Genomic DNA, 20,914 nt, shown 5'->3' on the forward strand with positions numbered 1-20,914 from the left:
TGATGCTTATAGGTTAATGGTGTCAGTTATACTCAGTCAGTTTCCTGGGAAGCAGCTTTGCTGCTTCAGGGCAATGAAGCTTCTTCCCTGGGAGGAGACTTCACTACTGCAGGAAAGCCGCCTCCCTGGGAGCCAGGCCAGCAGGGGCTGACTTTGCTCCCAGGGATGCTTCACTACGGGCTCTGAATATAAAGTTTAAATAAGCCTGAAGAGCCTGCAGCCAGTAACAGATGAAATTTTCAGCAGTTACAATTACCTATTTAACCGACTTTTAACATCCCTATTGTCTAGCAGCATTACCAACACTTCCGCTGCTTACTGGGCTCTTAGAATACATTTAGAGGTAAAATAGAGCTAAATATCACACAACACTCAGGGCATGTCTACACTTGGGAGTAACTCCCCTTATTTTGAAATAACAAGGCAAATGTCCACACTACCAAGCCTGTTATTTCAAAATAAGGGCTTGTTATTTCAAAATAATAACTTCTGCTTGTGAAGAGAAATAAGCTTATTTCAAAAATAGTTATTTTTGGAGTTATTTCTAAATAACCTGGTAAGTGTAGAGACAGCCTCAGAGCCAGGATTGGTAGCTACAAACAAACTTTATGGGACCATAGGAAACTTGGTCACACCCATGTTAAATGGACAATCTAGCTACTTAAAATCATGAGACACCACAGATGTTGCTGGACCAGAGAGTGCCAAACTAGAGAGGCTCAACCTGTACCAGTTTCAAACATGAACCAGAATTTCTCCAAAGGTAAATGTCACTGATCTAATTAGTAGCATTGCCGGATACAAAAATAGTGAAATGATTGAGAAAAATAGCCCGAAATGTTCACAGGTACAAGTGTTTCTAGCTGGAATGCAAATGTTGCCATTTTTCATTCTCAGCAAAGCATTGTCTTGGTCTCACATTTTTCAGATTTACAAACTGCCTGTTTCACTTAAAAGTACGAAAGTGCAACAAAATCACATCCATATTACAAAATTCCTGAAGCCACTTGAATGATAATACTTAAAACGGAGTGTTGCCCCCAGAAGTTATTCAGAGGAAAAAGCCATGCTACAGGTAGCTCACTATTATAGTGCAAGGTAAGAAAACACATTAAGATAAAGCAAAAGATCAGGTTAGTTCCTCTATTTCCTATGGTGCATGGAAAATTATTGCTGAAGCTGCATATGCGAAGAACACAAGTGGGGAAAAGTGTTAATTCTCTTTGACAGAGCATGCTCCTGTTCACATGCAAATCACAGGGATTAAGACAGAACTCTTTTTCTCTTCCCCTCAAGCTGTCACAGAAGTGAGGGAAATGTAAGTCTCTCTCCTTTGCCATGGAGAGTACAGCAAGTCCAGCATTCCATTCCAGTCTGAAGTATAGCAGGCTTTTTAAGCCTTATTACTCCACAGTTTGCTTTTACTTTATTCTTATCATTCAGTTTCTTTCCTACACCTTATGCAATTGGACTGATCCAATATTAGTTCTCTTTCAAGGGATGGCTTCACTTCGCCACCCCCAAAAATTCTGACAATACTGACTTGCTGTACTGCTTCAAAAGTATTCTTCGCTACATCCTTGGAAGAACACTGCAGTCTGCAATGCTAGTTTTTATGAACAACATACAATTTCAAAGCCACATAGCAAAATATTAATTATGTAAAAATCCATTTGGCATAATCTGATGAAAGTAAAAGTTTCATTTCAGTTTAAAGGAAGTGCTGCTCTGCCTTCTTCACCCTGTTACAAATTTCTACCCAACGCACATACAACCCATAGCAAAAAAGTTATGAGAGAACCCTGGAACGATATATTAAACCACACAAAGGCACAATTGCCATTTCTTACTGCTCAAAGCAGTGATAAAAGGATGACAGCTTTTCTGGTCGATAGTCTTGAAATACTACTGGACTAGGGCAATTGCTTTGACTGGCAGTTAAAATATCATTAGGCTTTTCCTAACATCTTAAAGGGTGGAACAGACTGTGTGCCAAGGCTGAACATTTATAACAATTTTACAACATTGCAATGGAGTAGTTATCTGCTAGTAACTTATTCTTTCTTCAAAGGCGTCAATTAAAAAGTGTGTCTGTCACCTATGAAACGAGCTACTATGTTACAAAGGTATGACAATGCAATTTCAAAATTCAAGAAATGTGAACCAATTCTGAATTACAGCATCTGCCACCACTGAAAATTTCATTCTCTGATCAATGTGTTTGATTTTTAACTATGATGACTCAAACACCTCTTTTTTCCTGAGGAGAAAGTAAGATCAGAAGGCAAGCACCTTTTTTGGAGAACTCTCACCCATTATTGCCCATAAGTAGAGTGGCCTGCCCTATTCCAAAAGGATTAATCAGTGATAGGGCATGCTTAAATCTCAACCCTTCTTGTATAAAGATGGCCTTGGTTCAGCGTGATTAACTCAGGAGGCACAGACCCTTAAGATTTTGTAGTCAGTGCCTCAGTTGTCCTGAATGCTGTTTCTTCTTTAAAGAGGAGAACTGAACTGAGTGCTCAGGGGCACCCAAAACCAATCAGTGGAGTCTGGGTCAGAAGACTTCCTGTATCTGATTTAGACCCAAGTAAATATTATGCCATAAGACTGACCCTCTGCCAAGTTTTTTCCTACTATATGGATCCCATTACTATCTGAACTTTCATTACCATAGTATCTTAGAATTTAACATTGGGAGGACTTATCCCCCTTCCCAGGTATTCCAAGTATCCAATTTGCTGATGATTTAAGGATATCTTGTCATTACAAGATATAATATTTGATTCATGACCTTTTCTCTGGACCCATCATCTTGGGATACTAGACACAAAAAGAGAAAAACGGCAGAAAAACTGCATAGAATAGACTAAATTTTTTATAATTACCTTAATTAGTAACATGTTTTAAAGCTATTTAAAGTAATTTTTTTGAGTATTAATGGTGGTGACCATAAGGCCAAAAGAAAAGAGCAAAAGGCAGATAGGGCCATATACTTTTTATATGGTAACTTCAAAACAGTACCTGAATATACAAGAATTGTGGACATATTGAATCCTAATAGTTAATTTTTAAATGTTTGTGGGACTGTTTAAAAAAGAACAAGAAATGTCCACAGTGAATTGCTTCTGCAGATTTTCAATGAAGGAGAATTCCATATTTGTATTTTACAAATATCTCATCTGTTCAGATGACTTTATCAGAGCTTGTAGCCACACTCAAGCTCATCTTTCATATGCCCTTTAAGCTGCAATCTTTGATGGCCTAAAACGTATCATATTTGAAAATGTGATACTTAACCAATGAAATACCACAAAAGGAATTAGTGGTTCTGCAACAAAGTATTTGTATTCTTTGACATATATACTATACAGGCATTACACAAAGGGCAGGCCTCAAAGAAAAAATTATTAATCATCAAGCAACGAATTTGCTCCTTCTTTACCTTGTAACCCAGGATAGCTACTACCAATCTTTAGGAAATAAGGGTTATTTCACTGTGCAGTTTATAATATCCGAAGTCCCTGAAGGAAGTTCTGGATTGGACAAAATCTCTTTATTCCTTGCACATAATCTAGTGTCCACCAATTAGATTGTATATCCTTTTTAAGCATGCATACTGTAAAAGCCATTTATTAAATAAAAATAGCAAACTGAAATTAAATAATCCCTGCTTTTAGACTCTGTACTGCCGCTGCCCGAGTTACGACCACCTCCACTTACGACCATTTGCACTTACGACCAAAGTGGTCGTAAATGCAGATCCGAAATATGAACGGCGATCTGCGCTTACAAACAGCGCAGTTGCCATGTAACTCTATGGGATCCAAGTTACAAACACTTCAAGTTACAGACCAAATTTTGGTCCATAACTTGTTCGTAACTTGGGGACCGGCTGTATTCTGTTCTCCCAATAAGTGCCTGTTTATAGAAATGACCCATAAAACATTTCTTTGATAAAAAACTGGATGAGGCTAACAGGTTCAATTATAATGTCCAGATTTATACCTCATCTTCTGGGATGCAAGCAGCTACACTTTTATATATGCTTAATTCCATTCTCTTCACACATCTGACAAATGCCAAAAAGTTCAAGTGTGAACCATTATAGTGGAGCTGATGTGTTCTCAATTTCTCTCAGGATATGGCCCACATATTAACAGCAGGGTTAGCTCATGGATTGATTGCTTTTCCATCAGGATTATTCAGACCACTTTCCCCTTCCCATTCATGATAAACACCACTCTATTCCACCTACTGCAATTGCTTAAATTAAGAGTAATTTATCTTTAGATAAAACAGTTAAAAACAAGGAGAGTCAGGACCATCTAATCAGCCAGTCAGTGATTGCAAATCAGAATTTGAAGACAACTAGTCTATCAGAACCGAATTGTAGGAAACACGTTTCTAAGCTGTACTCCACTGAATTCAATTCAACATGAACTCATATGAATCAATGGCCTGGTCAATTAAACTGACATGCTGCTGTACTAAAAGGGAATTGCCTATACAGTGAAATCTACTGCTAATAAAGCAAAGCATTTACTTACATTCTGCTACTGGTTTTATTAACATAAAAAAACACGTTATAAAAATAGTTACTTTTCATCCATACGGCTGCGCATTTTCTTGAGCTTCTGCATGATGCTACTAGTCTCGCTACTGGAAATAGAGATCGGTGAAGGACTGCGGGTCTCTACATCAGTTGGAAGTGGGCTAGAAGCATTGCTCTGCTTAGTATCATCCTCACTGCGAACCTCCTGAAAGGAAAGCAAAACAAAATTAAGAAAAGTACCATGGGCTTGGAATGAAGAACAGAACTTTGTAATTACTGATCCACTTTCCTCCTTTCTTCAACTTAAAACACAAAATGTTGCCCTCTAGGATTGCCTTAATTAGTTTAATCCTTGGTTCCAAACAGTCTATCTAGAATTTATCCTGAGGTCAGTGAAACTCAAACCCCAATGGAATTTTAAGCAATCAAGAAAATAAATCCATAAGAAACCGCTAGTGAGAAAACTGCAGAGCCAAAAAGAAGGCAGGTAATGCTTTTTTACTTAACCTTTTCAAGTTTCTTTTTTACTTCATTAATTTACTACATATTTATCTCCAACCCAACACCAATACTATAGAAATCTGAGGCATTAGTTTCTATAGTAGATGCATGGTAGCTAATTTAATATACCAACAATTTTTAAAATTCAGCATAAATCTTTTTAGTGTTCTGCCTTTCTATAACTTAAGCTCTTCACTGATAGTTTCTTAAATACTGAGTCAGTCCTTTCCATATCAATATCCATTAGATTTTGAGAAGAGTTAGTATCCATAATGTAATCTTTCCTATCTTTCTACCTTGAGGAAGAAACATGAAATAATAAGGGTGTCAAGACCTCAAACCATACTACCTACACATTTTAAATACTGAGATTCCACCCCTCTCTCATGTCTTGTTCTCTTCCCTCTATGGGTAGGATGTAGTCTGTAGACTCTCAATTGTACATTTTATCTTTCTCAGTCTCTAACAAGCAATTATTTAACTGGATAATTACATGGGATTCTTTCTTTCCTAGATGTCCATGTTTCCTTTTTGTTTTCTTCTACTCACAGAGAATGCACTCTTGTGTATGGTCTGGTAAGTTCAAGAATCTTGCTGTTGCAATAGTCAAAAATTCTGTACTATAACAAGTATGTTCATTTTCCAAATAGATCTTTCATCCAGGAAGCATATCATCTGGTATTGCCAATGATACAGGGGGCTTCCCACTATTTGAGGGAAGACTGAATGAAATAATCTAAAAATCATCAGAACACCTTACTATAAATTTTTGGTATAATATGGAGAGAGTAAGGAAAACTGGTTTTATTAGTCAAGTGACTTTGGGTACCTCTTTTTCAAGGCCCAACTTGATACTCCATAAAACAGACTAATTTTCAAAAGGGCAAAAGCTCAGCATTGTCTGAAAACCAGACGCTTTTAAAGTGTCTCAAGCTGACATCTGTAAGTCAAGATACCTAAAATCATTAGTAACTTTTGAAACTCTTGACAATTAACATCACTTGTGATCCAGTTAAAAATAAAGGTCTTTTGAAAGTCATTGCCATATGGTTATGTTTTCCTTCCACAATAATTTAAACAGATCAGACAGACAAAACTGCTCACAAACACAATGGATGAGGGAAGGTTTAGGATGAGGAGTAAGTTTCTAAGCGATATGTTCAACATGATAACTTTTCATTACTATACAGCTGAAGTAAATTACCAACAACACAGGCTGGTACTAAGTAGCAAGATACAGCTTCTGTAATGTCACTTACCAGCTTGTTTTCCCCTGCAGACTTCAGTTTTTCCTGAAGTTTCATAGTAGTCTGGCGAATTCGTTCTATCTCCTCCTGTTGCTTAAGTATCAGTTGTCTCTCCTTCCGAGCTGCCTTATTGGCCTCTTGCAAACGCTTAATTTCAGCCTTTAAAGGTAGGGAAGATGCAGCAAGAACTATAGTGACAGACAGTTGTATAGAACGTATACTGAGGCTATCCTAAGATCTGTGCCAGCAGCATTATTCTATTTTGATAATTTTGTTCAGCTATTCTCAGAGCAAGGAGAGCTGATCGATAAATCACTATCCTACCACTAATAACTGTCCTGATATAAACAGCTCAACTTGTTTAAGCTAGATACTATTATAATACAAACAACAAAAACAATAGCGAGAACCACAATAAGTTTAGTATCCAAGAACCTGGTTCAGTAGTTGATGTTCTTAAGAATCTATAGACTGTCAGAGCTGACCAGTGACTATACAATGGATTCAACTGGATTTTTACTATAGGGCAGCATTTACCTTCTCCTGCTGCAGCCTCAGTAGCAGACCACGCTGTCTCTTTCGGATGGGTGGCATCTTGTCATCCTCTCCTTTGTCTCGTAAATGTCTGCAAGGAGATTGGGGGGGGGGAGAAAAAGTAAGTAAATAGCCTTAATTTCTCACTTCCAAATATGGTGATACTTTTTGTGGCAGGGTGTTGCCCTGCACTGGCCCTTTAAGGGGCTGGAAGACCTGGAGTCAGGGGGAAGCCCAGCTGAGGGCAATTAAGGAGGGCCCAGCTGGAGCTTATAAGAGCAGCTCCTGGGAGGAAGAGAGGGTTCTGCCTGTCTGCCACCACAAGGCCTCAGGCTTTGGGCCCAGGGAACCCAAACTACCCATCATGAGGCCCAGTGCTGCATGGAGGCAGTCATGAAGGGCGGGGGCTCGCACAGAGGCAGCCCTAAAAGGCCAGGCTGCAGGGAGGCAGCCGTGGCTCGCACAGAGGCAGCTGTGGTAGGCTGGGGGCGCTCAGGGAAGCCTTAGGCCAGAAGACACAAAGGCAGAGGTGCAGAAGGGAATCGGGCAGACCGAGGAACTGGGTGTTCCAGGAAGGAGCTGAGTGCTCCCGGGAAGAGCTAGTGGTCCCTGGGAGTAGGACGGACCCTGGGAGTACCAGAAGAACAGTGACTCCCCCACAGAAGGGGGCATGGACGAACAGTGGAGTGGTCACTGCCAGAGGGCAGTGACCTGAAGAGAACACCTCACTCAAAGGGGGCGCGTCAGCATCGGAGCGGCGGGTGACTTCCCCACAAGCCACCCCGAGGGAGTCAATCCAGGCAAAAAAGTGAGAAGCCATGCGAAAAGTGAGTGAACCCGCTACATTTTATACTTGGCAATCTTACATCTCCAAAATAGAGTAGCACCATTTTGCATGTCAAAACTCCATCATGAATATTCTTGTCTGTGAAATATCCTATATTCTTTATGGTTTATACATAAATAGTTTTGCTACTCAGTTTGGGTCTGAGATATAATTGTATAGCAAAGGCATAAAAAGTTAAAACAAACAGAGTCAATATAATGATGCCAGACATTGCCTCACATGCACAGGGGCCAGATACTCATAGCATACCCACTTGAAAGAGAAAAAGAAACGGGAAAATGCTTTAGGTCACTAGCAGTTCCCTCCTGACACATGAAATCCTAGAGTAAAGAAACAGTGACAGTTGTTTACTACAACACAGGCCTTTGCTGGTTGGTGAATACAGGGATTTTAGAAAAGGAGGAGGAGGAGATAAGTGTCCTTAATACCACAGTTACTATTGAGACAGTATGCATAATTAAGGTCTGAATATATTGCATGCGACTGTTCCAAAAAATTGAAATTGTTTCCTCTTGAGTTGAAAAGTGTTCTCATGTAGGACGTTAAAAGTTGCTTTGCAAACGTACAAGGGAATAGTCATGTCCCTAATGCACCCTCCCATTGCCAACCTTAACTCAGGGAACAATACTTAAACAGGAGCAAATAAGAAAATCATCATCTCTCGCTGTTTGCTGCATAGGCAAGCTTGTCTTTTTTGAACAGTACTGAATTTAAATTGGAGAACATATGTGCCTATTGCATCATTTTTACATGTATAAGATGATTTTAGAGCAGTTTACAAAAGAACATTTATTGAATTTAAAAAACAGAACATGAAGTCATTAAAAATGCCCTGGTTTGATCACAAATGCAGGAATCATCAGTGATACTACATATTCAGAGTTCTCTTACTTCTTCTGGTGTTCCAGCCAGGCTAACTCAGCCTTAGTTTTTTCTTTCAATGCCTTCTCACGGAGCCGGAGCAGTGAAGACTGATGAGCTGCTCGCATTTCCTCTTCCTTCATATACTGCCGCACCATCTCCATGGTGAATTTAGAGAAACTATCCTGCCCCTCAGAGAATGGCATACTTAGCTCCTGGTGAGGCAAGATAAATTCCAGTTAATCCCCACAAAAAGGACCTCAAGTAATATTTCATCAGACCCAAATTATCTCAGTGAAAGAGGATAAGGGCCAGCATTCTGCATATACAATACCAGTACCCAACCACACGTGGAGATTGAAACTCATACTAAAAGATATTTGAAGAGATGGTATGAAAGTAGAAGGGGTGGAGGTATGGAGAACCTTAGTTGTTAATGGTGTACTTTTTTTGTTTTTTTTCATTTTACTGGGACACAGAGCTAACTTACTGTTAGATAATCGGGTGGTGGTGGTCAGGGACTCCCTCCTAAGAGGGACTGAGTCATCCATCTGCCTTCCCGATGTGCAATCTCGAGAAGTATGCTGCTTACCAGGAGCTCGCATTCAGGATGTGACTGAAAGTCTTCCGAAAGTGATTAAACCTTCGGATTGCTACCCCTTCCTGCATCTCCATGTAGGAACTAATAATACGGCCAAGAATGACCTTGAGCGGGTCACAGCAGGTTACGTAGCGCTGGGAAGAAGGATCAAGGAATTTGAAGCGCAAGTGGCATTCTCTTCCATCCTTCCAGTTGAAGGAAAAGGTCCGGGGTAGGGATTGTCAAACTGAGGAAGTAAAAGTGTGGTTGCGCAGGTGGTGTTGGAGAGAGGGCTTTGGTTTCTTCAACCATGGGACTCTGTTCCGGACACAAGGATTGTTAGGAAGAGATGGGATCCACCTAACCAAGAGAGGAAAGAGCATCTTCACGGGCAGGCTTGCAAACCTAGTGAAGAGGACTTTAAACTAGGTTCGTTGGGGGACAGTGACCAAAGCCCTGAGGCAAGTGAGGAAGTTGGACACCGTGAAGAATCATAAGGAGGAACGAGCAACAAAAGAGGACCCCCTGATTTGGATGGAGACGGTAGGGCAATCAACTGGTTATCTAAGGTGTTTGTACACCAATGCGAGAAGCCTGGGAAACAAACAGGAAGAATTAGAAGCCCTAGCCCAGTCGAAGAACTATGATTTGATTGGAATAACGGAGACTTGATGGAATGTCTAGCATGACTGGAGAACTGTCATGGAAGGGTATAAACTGTTCAAAAAGAACAGGTGGGGGAGAAAAGGAAGAGGAGTTGCATTGTATGTAAGAGAGCAGTATGACTGCTCGGAGCTCCAGTATTTAGAGGGAGAAAAGACTGTTGAGAGTCTATGGGTTAAGTTTAGAGGTGGAAGCAACAGGGGTGATGTTGTGGTTGGTGTCTGCTATAGACCACCAGATTAGGTGGATGAGGTAGACGAGGCTTTCTTTGGACAACTGAGAGAAGCTTCCAGATCTCAGGTCCTGGTTCTCATGAGTGACTTTAATCACTCTGACAACTGTTGGGAGACACATACAGCAGTAACACAGACAATCCAGGAAGTTTTTGGAGAATGTTGGGGATAACTTCTTGGTACAAGTGCTGAAGGAACTGACCGGGGCTATGTGTAGCTTGACCTGATGCTCACAAATAGGGAGGAACTAGTAGGGGAAGTAGAGGTGGGTGACAACCTGGGAAGCAGTGATCATGAGATGGTAGTTTTCAGGATCCTGACCAAAAGAAGAAAGAAGAGTAGCAAAATACATACCCTGGACTTCAGAAGAACAGACTTTGACTCCCTCAGAGAACTGATGGGAAGGATTCCCTGGGATGCTTACCTGAAGGGAAAAGGAGCCCAGGAGAGCTGGCAGTATTTTAAAGAAGCCTTATTGAAGGCACAGGAAGAAACCATCCCGATGTGCAGCAAGAAAAGCAAATATGGTAGGCAACCAGATTGGCTTACCAGGAACATCCTTGGTGAGCTTAAACACAAAAAGGAAGCTTATAAGAAGTGGAAACTTGGACTGATGACTAGGGAGGAGTATAAATATATTGTTCGAGAATGCAGGGGAGTTACCAGGAAGGCGAAAGCGTAATTGGAATTGTGGCTAGCAAGGGATGTGAAGGGTAACAAGAAAGGTTTCTACAGGCATGTTAACAATAAGAGGGTCATCAGAGAGGGTGTGGGGCCCTTACTTGATGAGGGAAGTAACCTAGTGACAGATGATGTGGGAAAAGCTGAAGTACTCAATGCTTTCTTTGCCTCTGTCTTCACAGACAAGGTCAATTCTCAGACAAATGCACTAGGTAATACAGTATGGAAAAGAGGTGGACAGCCCTTGGTGGGGAAAGAACAAGTTAGGAACTATTTAGAAAGGCTAAACATACACAAATCAATGAGCCTGAATTGATGCATCCGAAAGTACTGAGAGAGTTGGCAAATGTCATTGCGGAGCTTTTGGCCATTATCTTTGAAAACTTGTGGTGACTGGGAGAGATCCCGGATGACTGGAAAAAGGCAAGTGTAGTGCCCATCTTTAAAAAAGGGAAGGAGGACAATCCAGGGAACTACAGACCAGTCAGCCTTACCCCAGTCCCCGGAAAAATCATGGAGAGGATCCTCAAGGAATCCATTTTGAAGCACTTGGAAGAGGAGAAAGTGATCAGCAATAGTCAACATGGATTCACGAAGGGCAAGTCATGCCTGACCAATCTGATTAGCTTCTATGATGAGGTAACTGGCTCTGTAGATATGGGAAAAATCGGTGGATGTGATATACCTTGACTTTAGCAAAGCTTTTGATACGGTCTCCCACAATATTCTTGCCAGCAATTTAAGGGAATATGGATTGGATACATGGACCGTAAGATGGACAGAAAGCTGGCTAGACTGTCGGGCCCAACGGGTAGTGATCAATGGTTCGATGTCAGGTTGGAGGTCGGTTTCTAGCAGAGTGCCCCAAGGATCTGTTCTTGGACCGGTTTTGTTCAACATCTTTATTATTGACCTGGATGAGGGATTGTACCCTCAGCAAGTTTACAGATGACACTAAGGTAGGGGGAGAAGTAGATATGCTGGAGGGCAGGGATAGGGTCCAGAGTGACCTGGACAGATTAGAGGATTGGGCCAAAAGAAATCTGATGCGGTTCAACAAAGTGAACCACTAACAGTTTATCAAAAGGTAAGTCACATCGGGACCAGAGTTGAAGCACCTCTAGCTACAAGTCTCCTATCTAAATCTTCTTGCCACCTCCCATCCTGTTAACAACAGGGGCTGGATTGGATGCAAAGGAGGAAGTATGAGTGATATGGGTAATGGATGGATGAAGAGAAGAAGGAAAAGCAACTAGTACATAGATGGGGGTAGGAATGTTAAGAAGCATGTAATTCATTCATTGCATAGTTGACAAGTATTTCGTCAGTTACACAATTAATCAATAAGGGTTAGCACCTGTAAGTACTCAGTCCCGGCTCATGCTGGGTCCTGGCAACTACCCCTCTCCCCCCACTGCAGCTCTGCACTAGAAGCACTTTAGCTAGGAGCATTAACTGATAAGCATCTGCTTATTGGTTAATTGTTTAACTGGATACACTATTACATCCCTAGTTGGGAGCAGTGTTCCCTGTAAGCTGAACACTTGTCCAGCCACTCAGGAGAGATTCAAATGTCATGGAGCTGATTAGCAGAGTTCCCACAGTTAGGCTTTTGTTTCTACTGGTGGTGCACATTCACACATGCCTCAGTGCACATACAAATTTATTCTGCACATGGATGGAAAAGATAAGTGGGAACACTGGTTGGAAGACGGCAGTTTTTCAATTTTCAGCTACTGTGTTGATGTGATTTGCTTAATTTTACAATAAAGATTTTTGTTTAAATGATAACTTGGGGAGACTGAGAGATAGTTGTATAATTATTAGAAAAGTATATATTAAGTGCTTATTCACAAAGCATTCCTTGAAACAATTGACTAATATAAAATATAAATCATTTAGGTTGCAACTGAATATTCAAAAGTTTGAAAATGCCTGATTTACAGTTGCCCATGCAACCTTAATTCTGTCCCCTGGGAATTATGTCCCTTCTGTACACTGCATGAGGTAGTTGACCTGTGGGAAAAATGCGATCATGTAATTAAACATATTTCATACATACAAGGGGTTGTGCTGATAACCATAATTCTGACATTTTGTCATTTTTAAGTGCTTGGCTCGAAAGCTAAGTAACTTTTTAACAGTTTTATTATGTAATTTCCAAAGATTTTGTTTTTTAAAAAGAAAAATGGTAAACAAGCTATATTATATACAACTGTAATTCCATGCAAGAGACAAAGTTTCATTCTCTATGAGCTTTACATATGGCATGATTCACAATGTACTCTATACAATTATCCCTTGAGTGTTTTCAGGAAAAGAAACATCTTAAAGAGAGTTCATTTCCAAGTCACCGACAGATTGTGTATCTCACCTAGGAAAGAATCTCAAGTCCATTTATTCTCCATAACTAGTTGCCTGGTATTAGAGACTTACCTTGACAGATGACAGGGCTGTCTTTTCTGGGGAGATTTCCTCATCAGAATCATCCCGATGACCTCGTTTCTTCTCCATGTTAATCCTGCGATGGCTCTCAGAAGGTAACAAAGACCGGAAAGACTTTTCTTCTATCTCATCTTCTGTCATGGACTCATCAAATTTCAGGGAATATTCTGTTGCAATGGAAAATGAATCTGACAGAGGAATCAGAGAAAAAGTTTATTTACAAAGGAATCTTCATTATGTAAATAAGATTTTGAAATGGGTCTAACATCAGCAAAGGTATAAAGTGCTGTGTGGAAACTAAGACTGAATACAGTAAAACTCCGATGGTCCGGCATCTGACAGTCCAGCACTCCTGATGGTCCGGCACCATCAGGAACCAGGAAGTGCTCCGGGCAGCCGGACCATTGGAGCTGCTCTGCCCCCAGCTTCCCCTATTCAGCCCTTGCTAAAACTGACCAGCGGCTGAATTGGGGAAGCCGGAGGCAGAGCAGCTGGGGCGCTGCAAGGTAGGGCCCCTAGAGCTGCCCCTCAGGGCTGCGGGACCAACCGGGCAGCACCCCAGGTGTCCCTGATTCAGCCGCTGCTGAAACTGACCAGTGGCTGACTCCAGGAAGCCCGAGGCAGAGCTGCTCTGCCCCGGGCTTGCTGGAATTAGGCGCTGATCAGTTTCAGCAGCAGCTGGCTTGGGGGCACCTGGGGTAGAGCAGCTGGGGTGCTGCCAGGTTGGTCCCACCGGGGACCAACCCGGCAGCGTCCCAGCTGCTTTGTCCCAGGCATCCAGATTCAGCCGCTGTTGAAACTGACCAGCAGCTGACTCCAGGAAGCCCGGGGCAGAGCAGCTCTGCCTCGGGCTTCCTGGAGTCAGCCGCTGATCAGTATCAGCAGCGTCTGACTTGGGGACACCTGGGGCAGAGCAGCTGGGGTGCTGCTGGGTTGGTCCTGTAGCGCCGAGGAGCGGCGCTGCGGGACCAACCCGGCAGCACCCCAGCTGCTCTGCTTCAGGCGTCCCCAAGAGCAGCTGGGGTGCTGCCAGGTTGGTGCTACCGGACCAACCCGGCAGCATTCTAGCTGCTCTGCCCCAGGCATCTCCGATTCAGCCGCTGCTGGTCAGTTTCAGCAGCGGCTGAATCAGGGACGCCTGGGGCACAGCCGGACTATCGGAAGGGGGGGCTATGAGGAGTCTGGGGTGGCATCTCCCCCCATCCCAGACCCCTTATAGCCCCCCCTTCCGATAGTCTGGCATATCTGATAATCCGGCACCCCCTGGGTCCCAAAGGTGCCGGATTATCGGAAGTTTACTGTAGTTCAGCCAAATAATGGGCAAACATATTACCACACAGAACTAATGCTAAAACTGAGAAAAATGTACAAGCCAAAAAAAAAAATTAGTCTGAACTACACTTAAAATCCTGCAGAAAAAGCAGATTAGGAAAATGTATGATTATCCCTCAGGGTATGTCTACACTACCCCCCTAGTTCGAACTAGGGGGGTAATGTATGCATACCGAACTTGCTAATGAAGCCCGGGATTTGAATTTCCCGGGCTTCATTAGCATAAAGCCGGCGCCGCCATTTTTAAAAGCCGGCCAGTGCGAACCCCGTGCCGCGCGGCTACACGCGGCACGGACTAGATAGTTCGGATTAGGCTTCCTAATCCGAACTATCTAGTCCGTGCCGCGTGTAGCCGCGCGGCACGGGGTTCGCACTGGCCGGCTTTTAAAAATGGCGGCGCGGCTTTATGCTAATGAAGCCCGGGAAATTCAAATCCCGGGCTTCATTAGCAAGTTCGGTATGCATACATTACCCCCCTAGTTCGAACTAGGGGGGTAGTGTAGACATACCCTCAGAGACTATAATGAAAGAATATCAAAATTTTATATTAACATTATTGTTAATCTAATGAAGGCTTCAGCCTAAAGGTATCCAGTGTCTCTTCTTTTTTAACTAATGGTAGCTGGCATACTATAATATATGCTGAATAACAGTAAATTAACATCTGACAACAGTTACATTAACAGAACATAGAACAGCCTATGAAGTTCATTTAAACTGTTCTATAATTAGGGGGAAATTATTTCTTCTTCTCTTTGTCAGACTACTACTTAATCCTGAGCAATTTTTACCATCCACGTGTGGAATTAATTTTGCTGAGTACCCCAATATTGAGATAATCTGCAGATGTATGCCGTCAATAGAAACAAAAAACCTAGATTTAAAAAATATTTTTTAAAAGTTATTATAGAAATAATTACTCCAGTGAGGACAGGGTAGGCATTTTAGAATTTACTTCTCAGGGTTAAATTTAAGCACAAGAGAGAAATAAATTACCAGTCAAACTAAAATAACAGCACTTTAAAGGAATAAAGTTACTGAACATATATGTACACTGCAGAACATACCAAAAAGTAACAATAAACGTGTGCGTGTGCGTGCGTGCATACACATATGTTCTGCTGGGGAAATCCGGGAGACACTGAACTGTCTCTTGAAGGCATTTACTAACCAGAAAGTTGGTTGCTAACACTATAGCAGCTGCCAGCAGCAATCCTGAATCTCAGCCCTATCCTCCTCCCTGCTCTGAAGTGATGGAGTACACAGACAGGGTAAAGGTGGGGGGAGGGGAAGAGACAGAGTACACACATGCCTATGTGTGCTGGCTGCTGGGGAAGTCTCCGAAAGACTGTGTACTGTTTCTCTAAGGTACTCGCTCACTGACCCAGAAGGCTCTTCCATTCTTCAAACCACAGCTGCTCTCCTGCTCCTGAGTCCTGTCTCCCCACCCCATTCTGTGGAGATGGGGCACATAGGTAAGAGAAAGTAGTGGGAGGGGGACACCCTGACATCAGCACACACACTCCCACTCTGCACAGCCAGCAGGAGGGTCCCGAGAGCAGCTGGTCAGAGATGCCAAGGCAGAGGGCAGGACCAACGTAGCTGCAAAACGCAGCAGGTGGTGGGGGTGAGGAGGAACCTGAACACACACTAGTGCACATGCTAATCAGTGCGCAGCACTTGATTCATTCCAGGGCAGATGAGCAGCTTTCAGCGAACAGATGTCCAGAGGCTCATCTTTCTTCACTTATGTTCCCCCTGCATTCATCTCAGAGACTTTAATACTGAGGCACTATCTAGTTTCACCAAAGATCGAGAATACATCTAACCTTTCTCATCTGGTAGTGATGGAATACTATCGCTCCGCAAGGAATGATCCACACCAGTACGAGCCTGCTCTTCTATGGAGCTGCTTGTCTTGTCACGTCGGAAAGGCTTCTTCTCATTCTCCTTGGAAGAAGGGACTGAAGGACTCTCCTGCCGGCTGCTACTGCTACTATTTAACAATAAACAGAGAATAAACATTTTTTTGAAGGAGACAATACTTTAGAAGTGCCTTTCTCTACCAGAACCAAGACACAGAAAATACTGCACAGGTATTTGACAATTCTGCTTGTTCACACCTTCAACAATTTATTTAAAAAAAAAAAAACAGTTTGAAGTCTCATCTTATTTCTTACTGAGTAAAAGATCTAGCTAAAAAAATTTAGATTAAACAAAAACATGGTTTGGCTACTGCAAAATTCCAGGCCTTGTCAAACAGGAAATCCATATGGAAAGTTCTTATTTGTGGTCTAAGACACAAAAAAACAGCCAGGAAACAAACAAGCCTGTAAATGTGCACATCTTTTACCCTGCAATGGGTAATGACGATAAATCATGCTATTCATTCCTGTTTGCTTTTACAAGTCTTTCAAGTTTTGGGAGGTTGTTTTGTTTTAGCTTTTTAAAATAGTAATTGTAATTTGTTATTACTAATTATTATTATTAATTATTATTATTATTAGGGAGGGAAACAAACTGACTAAGACAGAAAACCAAAAGTAGAAATAAATGGTCAATTTTCCTCTGGATAAAAGGTTATTGGTGAGGTGCCAAAGATGTATACTAGGGCAGGGGTGGGGAACCTAAGGCCTGGGCCTGGAGGCTAGATTTGGTCCCCGGTTTGCCTCAATCCGGCCCCTAAGGCTCCAGCCACTCCCCCACTCATCGCCACAAGGCAGGGCAGGAGCACACAAAATCTACTAGGCTGGGGCACGCAAGGGGAATGTGGGGAGTGCCTTTCTCCTTCTCAGTCATGGGCCATGTCTGCGGGGTTTTTTTTTTTTTCTCCTTCTCATTTACATGTGACCCCCCAAAAGATTTTTCTGTGGGTCAGCGGCCCCCAACCCAAAAAAGGTTACTCACCCCTGTACTAAGATCTGGAGAAGGGAGTGGGTAATGAGGTGGTAAAATTTGCAGAAGATACAAAGTTATATAGGTGCGTCAGGACCAGAGACAACTATGGGAAACTTCAGAGTGACCTAACCAAACTATAACAGTTTGTTCAATGTAATGAAATATGAAACAGTGTTGACAAATTCAAGATAATGAATATTGGATGGAATGACAGAAAGTTCTCATGCACCTTAATGAGTTCTAAATTAATTACTAGGTCCCAGGAAACACAGGCAACTGGACAGCTCAATGAAGACTTCTGCTCAGTCTAGAGAAATTATCAAATAAGAACAAACCAAATGGCAGGCTATCTGAAGAATGGAACAGAGAATGCAATATATATTGTAAAGCAATCACATAGCTCAATGATATGCCCTCAGCAGGGATACCATTTACTGTTCTAGTTACCACAACTAATAAAAAAATACATCGAATCAGAGATGCTTCTGAGAGAGGTAACAAAAGAATCATTAGGGACATGGAAAAAACCTCATAGAGAAGCTGAGAAGAGTAGTACTGCTTGCCTTTGACAGGACACAAACAGGAACATGGCAGAAAGGGGTCATGATAAAATATACAAAATAATTAATGATATAGAGAAGGCAGAAGAGGAGTTTCTGTTCTTATACTATGAGACAGGAATAACAAGAAGAGATTCAATGAAATTAAACCAGGGCATATTTAAAACTAAGAAAACCATCACACCACAAGACTGTGGAATACACTGAGACAAATTTTCATTTGAGGCCCAAAGTTTGTTGGTGGGTGGAAACGCACACACACACACACACACACACACACACACACACACACACACAATTAGATTAAAGATTATTTATATAAATAACACTAATATCCAGAGTTGTAATAGCAAATATTTATAAAACAAACACATTTTGGAAGGGACAGAAACCTTCAAGCTCTGGGACAAAGTAATCTCCAACTACTGGGAATTAAGAAACTTACCTTGGGGGCAGATTAAAATTCCATTAGATACCAGTTTTCCAAAGAATATATATTTGTACTGCTTACACTTTTAAAATAGAATTTATGGCACAATTTAATCTCTTCTCACCTCTGATCATGAATCTTAGATCTTGAAGATTCTGAATAACTATCAAATAACGGGGAGTATGTCTGCTTTGAATCACCTGTCTTCTCTTTACTTTGTGAAGGGGCGCCGGATTCATTTTTCCTGTCAAAAGAAAATGTTCTGGGATAAATTTGAGTTGTTTTGGAATAAAGAAAGGTTTATACACGTCTACTTCAATTTAACAGGCGAAATAAGGGTCTCTTGACTAAAGAGTATGGAGGACTTAAAGCAAGGGCAGCCTTGTTAAATCAGACCAAACTAAAACAGAATTAAAACCATCCAATGAGAAGAGTGAATTGTTTCACTTCTCATTTATGTACAGCCCTTTACAGAATAAATGATGTGTAAATCATGGGGGAAAAAAACCCTCTGTCTTTGCATTCTTACATTAATCTGAGTTCATTTTCTTAGTCTGTCTACTCTATCCACATACAACTCCTTTATATAATGCTCTTCCATTAAAACTTCATACGGGTTTCCCTCAAAATGGTGGGAGAACTAGCATAAGACTTTACTCCTGTTGGAAAGCTGCAACTGTTTCACTGGGACTCATAGTAAAATTGCAGCATTCCCCACAACAACTGCTACTGCTTTTCTTAAAGTGCTACATTTGTGAGGGTTGTATTGGTTAAATACCTGTTTGTATCTGCTCGAGATCTGAGCTGTTTCATGAAGTCTGAATGAGGCTGCCGCTGATGGTCAAACAGGGTGGTAATTGGAGCTGCAGGAGCACTGACAACATCTGAGTTCTGTGTTCGTGCCAACTCTGTCATCTGAATATAGGAATATACTTGAAACACAACTGCTTTCCCTATATAAAACGCTTAATTGTTGCAGGCATATACATGACATACATCACCATATAATCAATCAATAATTTACACCTAAAGATTAATCAATTTCAACTAAGTAAGAGGAGCAGCTTGCTCTGTATTAGTCTCTCACACACACATACAAAGTGGGAAAAGCCATGTGATAAACTGTATGGGTCATGCAACTGTGGCCAATTAACCTGAACTCTGCTCACTAAATGATCTCCACTTGGACAAACATCCCAGAACTCCAAACTGCCACAAACAATTTTTTTCCTTTCACCAAAAAATTACACTTGTTTGAGGAGCAACATTGACAATGCTTAGACTTGAACAAGTGACAGTTTTATCATCTAATACCATATAAGACATCAGGTCTAAAAATGGCATTATATAATCAGAAACCCGGGAATTTCCCCCTTTCTATGGTATAAGGAGCTTGCTTCTAATCAGCAGAAATATATCAAACATTATTTTTAGAAATTCAAGATTTACTAACTTTAAATTTACTAGTTTTAAATTTTCCTCATCAAACCTTTCATACAGAATCTCACCTCATGGATCTGGCGAGCTGCATCTGTAGTGAGCAGAGCAGCTTCCACCTGCTGGGCTGCAATTTTACATGTGGTCTCCTGTAGTGCTTCTGCTGCCTCTTGTCGTGACTGGACCAGATGCTGCAGAGATTCTGCATGGGCCTATAAAGACAAGACAGCAAGGTTATAATTACACTTGATGGGTAGTATTACTATTAGTTTTGTGTTTACAGTTTTAAAGAACAAAAAATCTGCTTGAAATTAAGAGTTGTCTTTAAAGTGTTTTGGTCAGTCAGACACTTCGAACTCCTTTACTCTTTGTAGACCCTCCATCGATTTCACATTAAGAATATTTCTGAGCCCAGGTTTACTGAAAAACAAAGCTCTGTCTTTTTCACACTCCATATTTTTTGGAACTAGACATTACCTGAGCTGCTTTCTGCCTCGCTTCCTCCAGTTGTCTTTGACTCTCTAAAGCCTCTTGCTCAGCCTTGAGTTTCAAAAGAGCCAAATCCCGTTCATGTCGCTGATGCTGTGCCTACATATTAAGAAATTTTAGTGTTAAATAAAGAATCTGCATTTTGATTCCACAACCTACCCCACTAATTGTAACAAAATAACAGTCAGAATGCTGCTCTATTTGCAGTTTGCTGGGCTAAAGTCAAACCTTCAATCTCTCTTCCGGCACCTCTATCTTGTTGGTGGGGGAAATGACAATCCCTTATTCCCTGGGTACAAAATAAATCAGAATCTGGAAAGTCAGATGGTTCAACTTTGGGAAGTAGCTAATCTTGTTAAGAGGAGCAGATTTCAACCAAGATATACCCAGAATAAGACCAAGAACTCAGGCCTGAACAATCACTATGTTGTCTGAGGACTAAGTATCAAATCTAGTAAACACTTTCTAGGTTTATTCTGACGTGTAATGAATGGTAGGAACTCCTGACTCACCACTGGTGTTGATAAGAACAGGGAAAATGATGCAGGTAATTTTAAAATATATTGGACATTTAGACTGCATCACCTCAACTGTGGATTGTTTCAATCAGCCGCAGAATTA

The 20,914-nt window shown here is 41.5% G+C and overlaps 1 protein-coding gene across 8 annotated transcripts in view; it reads right to left on the bottom strand.

The window, feature by feature from the left end:
* Nucleotides 1–20,914, bottom strand: part of CEP350 (centrosomal protein 350) — a 110,007-nt gene that overhangs the window by 36,632 nt on the left and 52,461 nt on the right. For 6 of the 8 annotated variants that reach the window (XM_075936824.2, XM_075936823.2, XM_075936821.2 and 3 more), the window contains 10 exons: nt 20,282–20,392; nt 19,876–20,016; nt 19,146–19,282; nt 18,492–18,611; nt 16,309–16,475; nt 13,139–13,335; nt 8,576–8,760; nt 6,841–6,928; nt 6,316–6,462; nt 4,603–4,760 (listed from right to left, as the gene is read on the bottom strand). In XM_075936824.2, the coding sequence (XP_075792939.2) occupies nt 4,603–4,760; nt 6,316–6,462; nt 6,841–6,928; nt 8,576–8,760; nt 13,139–13,335; nt 16,309–16,475; nt 18,492–18,611; nt 19,146–19,282; nt 19,876–20,016; nt 20,282–20,392 (1,451 nt within the window). The remainder of the gene's footprint in view (nt 1–4,602; nt 4,761–6,315; nt 6,463–6,840; nt 6,929–8,575; nt 8,761–13,138; nt 13,336–16,308; nt 16,476–18,491; nt 18,612–19,145; nt 19,283–19,875; nt 20,017–20,281; nt 20,393–20,914) is intronic. The other 2 variants (XM_075936822.2, XM_075936825.2) reach the window with 2 other exon arrangements.

Source organism: Pelodiscus sinensis, chromosome 9 (assembly GCF_052426305.1).
Source record: "Pelodiscus sinensis isolate ZL-2025 chromosome 9, ASM5242630v1, whole genome shotgun sequence".
NCBI classification, from domain to species: domain Eukaryota; kingdom Metazoa; phylum Chordata; order Testudines; family Trionychidae; genus Pelodiscus; species Pelodiscus sinensis.